At 38.1% G+C, this 6,811-nt stretch overlaps 1 protein-coding gene across 1 annotated transcript; it reads left to right on the top strand.

Annotated features, from left to right (window-relative positions):
* The first annotated feature begins 1,580 nt into the window (after positions 1–1,580).
* Positions 1,581–6,015, top strand: LOC109052987 (uncharacterized protein C3orf85-like). The gene is made up of 5 exons (XM_042725104.1): positions 1,581–1,708; positions 2,135–2,220; positions 2,357–2,481; positions 5,525–5,610; positions 5,687–6,015. The coding sequence occupies exons 2-5, from the start codon at positions 2,178–2,180 to the stop codon at positions 5,760–5,762; spliced, it is 330 nt and encodes a 109-aa protein (XP_042581038.1). The 5' UTR covers positions 1,581–1,708; positions 2,135–2,177; the 3' UTR covers positions 5,763–6,015.
* The last annotated feature ends 796 nt before the right edge of the window (positions 6,016–6,811 follow it).

Here is a 6,811-nt window from a genome sequence, read left to right as displayed (position 1 = left end):
AGTGCATTATATATATTGTACAGTTCTCTCATCGCTCCATATTTAACATATGGAATAGAAATCTGGGAAAATACATATAAATCTAGAACTACTCCAGTTTTTCTACTACAGAAAAAGGTCATCAGAATAATTACACATTCTCCATAATACCCCAACGAATCCTTTGTTTACCCCAGTTGAAAACATTAAAATTCTATGACTTGGTAGATTTGTATACTGCTAAACTTGTGTATAAGGCAAGACAACATACCCTCCCTCAGTCCTTGCAAGCTACGTTCAGCTTGAGAGACAGTAATTACGACCTTAGAGGGACATATGTGTTTAATATACCATATTGTAGAACCAATTTAAGAAGAAACTGCCCATCAAATAAAGGTGTTCAGCTTTGGAATAGCTTCCCTGATGAGTTAAAAAAAGGCTAGTTCATTAACACAGTTTAAAATACTTTATAAAGGATTAGTAATGAAAAGATATACTGAATAGTGATGATAATGTTAGTAGTAGTAGTGATGATGATGATGATGATGATAATAATAATAATAATAATAATAATAATAATAATAATAATAATAATAATGCATGTTCTTCTAAATATACATTGAGAATATCCTATATTGTTATATTAAATTAATGTCAATTAGTGCTGCTTGTGTGGAGTTAAGGGTAGGCATAATAAGCTTTAGCTTCAGCCTACACCTTTTGGTCAATAAGAGTATAAATATCTTGTTTTTTTGTTTTGTTTTTTGTTTTTGTTTTTTAATGATCTTGTAATTATTTTATTTTGTATGGTTATGTAAGTGTACATGCATATGTACAATTGTATGTATGTACCTGTAAGTTTCATGTTTTCCTGTGCAAAATGATGCAAATGGAATTTTGCTTGTTGACCAAAAAAGACAAATAAATAAATAAATGTAACAATATTTTACAATATTACTGTTTTAAGAACATTAAAAAAATCTTAAATTGTTCCAAACCTTTGGCCTGTAGTGTATATTTGTGCTAAACTGATATATTTACTTAAGATATGTGAATGTTAATGCTGTTCTCGTTGAATAGTTTATTTCCCACAGAGTTGTGTATTCAGATCTGTTCTGAAAGAGTGCTCTATTCGCTCTCACACCACAGCTCCAAATTCTACACACTGCCTCTCGTGATCATTCGCAGACTTCAGTCTCCTACGGCACAGGTAAAACTTTAAACACTGCAATACTACAGCTTCAGCAAATCTTTTGGAGAAAGTGATGGCTTAGGTCAATTCAGGTTGCTTTTATACAGATTGTGACTTTATTGTTGTCAGCACATAATGAAATGTAGTCTTTTTTTTTTTTTTTTCATTTTTGTTTATGTGTGCCTTTCTAATTATTTTTTTTCATGAACTTGCGACTTGCAATAGTTGTGGTCAGTGTAATGTTGGTTATTTAAGTATGTACTTGGTAACAATATTTTACAATATTACTGTTTTAAAGAACATTAAAAAAATCTTAAATTGTTCCAAACCTTTGGCCTGTAGTGTATAGGTGTGCTAAAACTGATATAGTTACTTAAGATATGTGAATGTTAATGCTGTTCTCGTTGAATATTTCCCACAGAGTTGTGTATTCAGATCTGTTCTGAAAGAGTGCTCTATTCGCTCTCACACCACAGCTCCAAATTCTACACACTGCCTCTCGTGATCATTCGCAGACTTCAGTCTCCTACAGCACAGGTAAAACTTTAAACACTGCAATACTACAGCTTCAGCAAATCTTTTGGAGAAAGTGATGGCTTAGGTCAATTCAGGTTGCTTTTATACAGATTGTGACTTTATTGTTGTCAGCACATAATGAAATGTAGTCTTTTTTTTCTTTTTTCCATTTTCGTTTATGTGTGCCTTTCTAATTATTTTTTTTCATGAACTTGCGACTTGCAATAGTTGTGGTCAGTGTAATGTTGGTTATTTAAGTATGTTCTTGGGAGCCAGCTCTCCAAAACACTTTTAAATGTGCATATTTTGATGTTTACATTTGTTTGAACTAAAGTGATATGACTATAATAATAATATGCTTATGATTTTCATTTTTTCATACAGAGTAGATACTTCTCACCATTTTAAAATGTGTATTGATAATGTGTATGGATTTTATTTATGTAGAGACCACAGAGGCATTTTCCTTCCTTGTGCAGAAACGAAAAGCATGAGGTATATACATGTAGTGATTCTGATGACTCTCATAAGTGGTGAGTAAATCAATGCAATTTCATTTTGCCTGTATACAGCAAAGAACATTTAAAAGAACTCATCATTGTGTACATGTAAATGAGAATTGCATTTGACTCGTTTTGTTGACGAATTATTAATCAAGTTTTCTCATAGGTGTGTTCGCCGCTCCATTTGTGAAGGGGGAGCAGGCCAAGAAATTTTTACGTCTAAAGAGGCAGTCTGGCTACTGGGACCCCAATCATGCCCAGAACCAGTGGGGTTACACCTTACAGGAGCAGGTGAACACTAGGAACATTAGCCTCAGACTGAATGGTTTGCATTGATCAGATGATTATAGTGACTGTATGATGTGATGAGTGAAATGGACCTAAAATCATTTTTGAAATCTCTTAAAGCTATAGCACTATTTACATTAATTAAAAGAACCCCCCAAGGTTTTTCTGTAGCCTGGTAAAAAGGTTCTATTTGTTCTCTTTAGAGGTTCTAAACATGAAATAGAATTTTCTGGATTAAGACTAATTCTGGATGTTTGAATTAAGATGTTGATTTATACAGTTATTCAGCCTACTTAAAGATATAGTTCATCAATTAAATTAAAATGTGTTGAAAATGCACTCACCCTCAGGCCATTCAAGATGTAGATGAGTTTGTTTGTTCATTTGGAGAAATGTAGCATTACCTCACTTGCTCAGTAATGGATACTCTGCAGTGAATGGGTGCCGTCAGAATGAGAGTCCAAACAGCTGAATTATACAGAACAAAAATCCACAAGTAATCCACATGACTCCAGTCCACCAGTTAACATCTTGTGAAGTGGAAAGTGGGCTGTCTTGAGCACACTAGTATAATTACTAAGATCATCAAAGATGCAAAGAAGAACCGTGGTGACCTGGCAGTTCTGTGGCTGGATTTAACAAATGTGTATGCGACAAAACCCTTAAGTTGGTGGATTTGACATTGAATATCTACCATGTCCCAGAGCGTTTCCAGAAGCTTTTGCAGTGCTACTTCAACATGCGCTTCACCTGTGGAGATTTTACCACCGAATGGCAGAGGCTAGAGGTGGGCATTGTCACTGGCTGCAAGATTTCAGTGATCTTGTTTTCAGCAGTGATGAACCTTCTCGTAAAGTCAGCAGAGAAGTTGTGTCGAGGTGCAGTGTTGACCAGTGGCATCCAGCAGGTACACATAAGAGCATTTATGGATGACCTCACCATCACGGCAAATTCAGTACCCGAAGGGAGATGGATGTTGGAGGATCTGGTTGAGCTCACCGATTGGGCAAGGATGGAGTTTAAACCTAAAAAAATAGGCAGAAGCATGGTATTGAGGAAGGGGCGCATTCAGGACCGGTTCCGTTTCAGGATAAAAGATACCATCATCCCAACGGTTCAGGAGAGACCAGTGAAGAGATTGGGGAAGTGGTATAGGGCATACCTCAATGATAAGCAGAGTGTGAGGGAGATGATTATCCAAGCAGACACCTGGATGACAACCTTAGAGAAGAGAGGCCTACCCAGCAAATATAAGGCCTGGGGGTACCAACATGGGGTACTTCCTAGACTGCTCTGGCCTCTGCTTGTTTATGAGGTACCTGTCTCAACTGTAGAGAGACTGGAGAGAAAGATTAACACCTATTTAAGGAGATGACTGGGTGTCCCAAGAAGTTTTTACTCCATTGGCCTGTACAGTACAGGCAGCAATCTGCAGCTGCCGGTGACATCAGTGACCGAGGAGTTTAAGGCAGCAAAGGCACGCCATGCCATGTTCCTGTGAGATAGCAAGGACGAAAGAGTACGCCAGGCAGGCATTGTGGTCAGGACAGGCAATAAATGGTCAGCCAGCAGAGCATTGACGGCTGAGAATCGGCTGCAGCATGTGGACATTGTTGGGACAGTAGCCTAGGGCAGGCTTGGACTGGGTTGTTTCACCAGAACGAGTTGAAACAAAGCTGACCCAAAGAAATGCCACAGCATGGTACAGAGGGAGGTCAGTAAGGCAGAGGAGGAAATCCGACATGTAAAGGCTGTAGCCATGAAAAAACAGGGCAGCTGGACAAGGTGGGAGGAGGAACGAGAAAGGGCCGTGACGTGGCAGGACATATGGATCATGAAAGGACGCCAGATAAAGTTCTTGATGTGTTCTGTCTACGATGTGCTGCCCACTCCATCAAACCTCCATGTTTGGGGGATGGCAGAGAGTCCCAGCTGCACATTGTGTGGAAAGCAAGCCAACCTTATGCATGTCCTCTCAGAGTGTGAGGGATGGTCAAGTCTGGCAGATGGGAAATTCCGGTGGGGTCATGATAAGATCCTGTCTCAGTTGGCAGATGGTGTGGAACAGGCAAGGAAGAAGGTTAAACTTTCCAGTGGGCACCACTTTATTCAGTTTGTCAGGACAGGAGAGAGCACTGCAGCAGGATGGAGGAGTAGAGGGGTCTTGGCCTTAGCAAATGACTGGGAGATGCAGACAGATCTGAAGAAGCGGCAAAAATTCCCAGAGGAGATACCACAGACCAGCCTCAGACCGGATATTGTCCTCTGGTCTAGAAGCACTAAGCAGGTGGTGCTTATAGAGTTAACAGTACCCTGGGAAGAAAGGATGGAGGAGACTCATGAGCTTAAGCACAGGAAATATCAAGACCTTATCCTTGAGAGCCAGCAAAATGGATGGAAGGCCTGGAATTCACCAGTAGAGGTCAGCTGCAGAGGTTTCGCTGGGCAGTCACTCTGGAGAACCTTTGGGCTGCCGGGTATTGAAGGCATGGACAGGAAACAGCTGATAGGCAAGGTTACCGAACAGGCTGAAACAACATCTCAGTGGATCTGGATGCAGCGTGAGGTGCGGTGGCAGAGCCAACCTATTGAAGGGCGAACAAGGACATAGAGTTGGTGGTGGCCACCAGGGGTAGATCCAGGATGCTGGATCTGCTGTCGAGCCTTCCCGAGGTGTCATGGGCTTAAATCGGTGAAACACCAATGAAGGGGGGTGCCCATCTGATGACCAGCTGTAACTACCAACTCTTTGATCTGGTGTTTGAAAGGAAGAGAGAAGGAGAGGGGAAGCAATCACAGTTGGTGCAGGGCTAAGTGCCTGTAAAGGTGGGCCAGTTGCGATGGTATTTTGCATACAATAGTAAAATTAATGGAAAACAAATTAAAATGTAGTGTAACAAATAAAATTCACCTGTTGCTAATGACATTAGGCTAAGTAAGTATTTAGTATCAAAAATGTAGTGCAACACATAAAATTCACCTGTTGCTAATGACATTAGGCTAAGTAAGTATTTAGTATCACAGCATCATGTTGTCTATGTGGCAGGTAAATGAATACTGGACTGATCTGAGAACAAATGCTCAGTATTACATGGACATGGGACACCTTGTGTTTGACCGTTCTCTGGCTGAGTGGGTATCCTAAATAGTTTAAATTATGATATTGAGAGCAATTCAAAGGAAATAAATGTCTTCTTTCTCTCCATAGTGAGACCAATAGGCTCTACATGGACATGCTGAGGGATGTAAGAGCACAGCTGGAGGCACATACAGGCCAACAGTGATTGATATGGACAAAAATGATCAACTGATTAAGTCAATGGCGAGTGCTGAGGCAGCTTTTGCTGATCTCAGGGTTGTGAGCAGAGCAGCAGCCAATTTTTAGCTGCTCGGTTCTCTCTGAGATTGCAGTTAGTTTAGAGCAATGCTTTTCAGCATAGTATAAATTGCTTATACAGACTAGAGCACTTAAAAATAAAATTAAGGAATCCATTATCAATGTATTAATTATTAAATATATATCAGATAAAGAAAAGTTTGGCAAATTCTTTGTGAAAAATACAAAGTATATATAAAGTATAATACAAAGTTTCTTTCAATGTATTTTTTCATTTTTACTACAAATCAAAACAAACTAAATAAATCTGTTATATATATATATATATATATATATATATATATATATATATATATATATATATATATATATATATATATATATATATATATATATAAAACAGTATGCTATTTGAACATTTATTTATTTACATTTTCATTTTTTGTTGATTTCATTTTTAAGTGGCACTGGACAGCCTTCCATAGATTACACAACATGTCAATCATAGCAAATTATTTTAAACTATTTTGTATTGACTGACAGTTAACTGTAAAAAAAAAAAAAATTCTAAAAGGTTATTATAAATAAATAAAAAAAGATTGAAATTGATGTCAGCAACTAAAATACACATCTCTTTCCTTTTTTACATATAGGCTGTTTTCTTGATGCTGAAAACGTTTATGCTGTTATGTTTTATTTGAAACTTCCTATTTGTATGTTTAGTTGTATGTAGGCTATGACACCGTATATTTGCAGTTATTTAACAATAAAAAACTGTACATTTACACCTTTGTTGCATTTATCAAAATTGCTTTATAAATAGCCTTTGACTAAAGATCAGCATTTGAGGAATGTAAAGATCGCAGCAATTCACATGCGACCATATTATTGCATCATCCCCGACTGTATTATTATACCGTGTTCTCAATCATCATGTCCAGTTTTTAAGTAGCTACGCACACTGATGTTTCCATGCACACAATTCTGCCATTCTTC

The sequence above is a fragment of the Cyprinus carpio genome, chromosome B5 (assembly GCF_018340385.1).
Source record: "Cyprinus carpio isolate SPL01 chromosome B5, ASM1834038v1, whole genome shotgun sequence".
NCBI lineage: Eukaryota > Metazoa > Chordata > Actinopteri > Cypriniformes > Cyprinidae > Cyprinus > Cyprinus carpio.
Note: the sequence above shows the minus strand (reverse complement) of the source record. Positions and strands in the feature narration are given on the sequence as shown.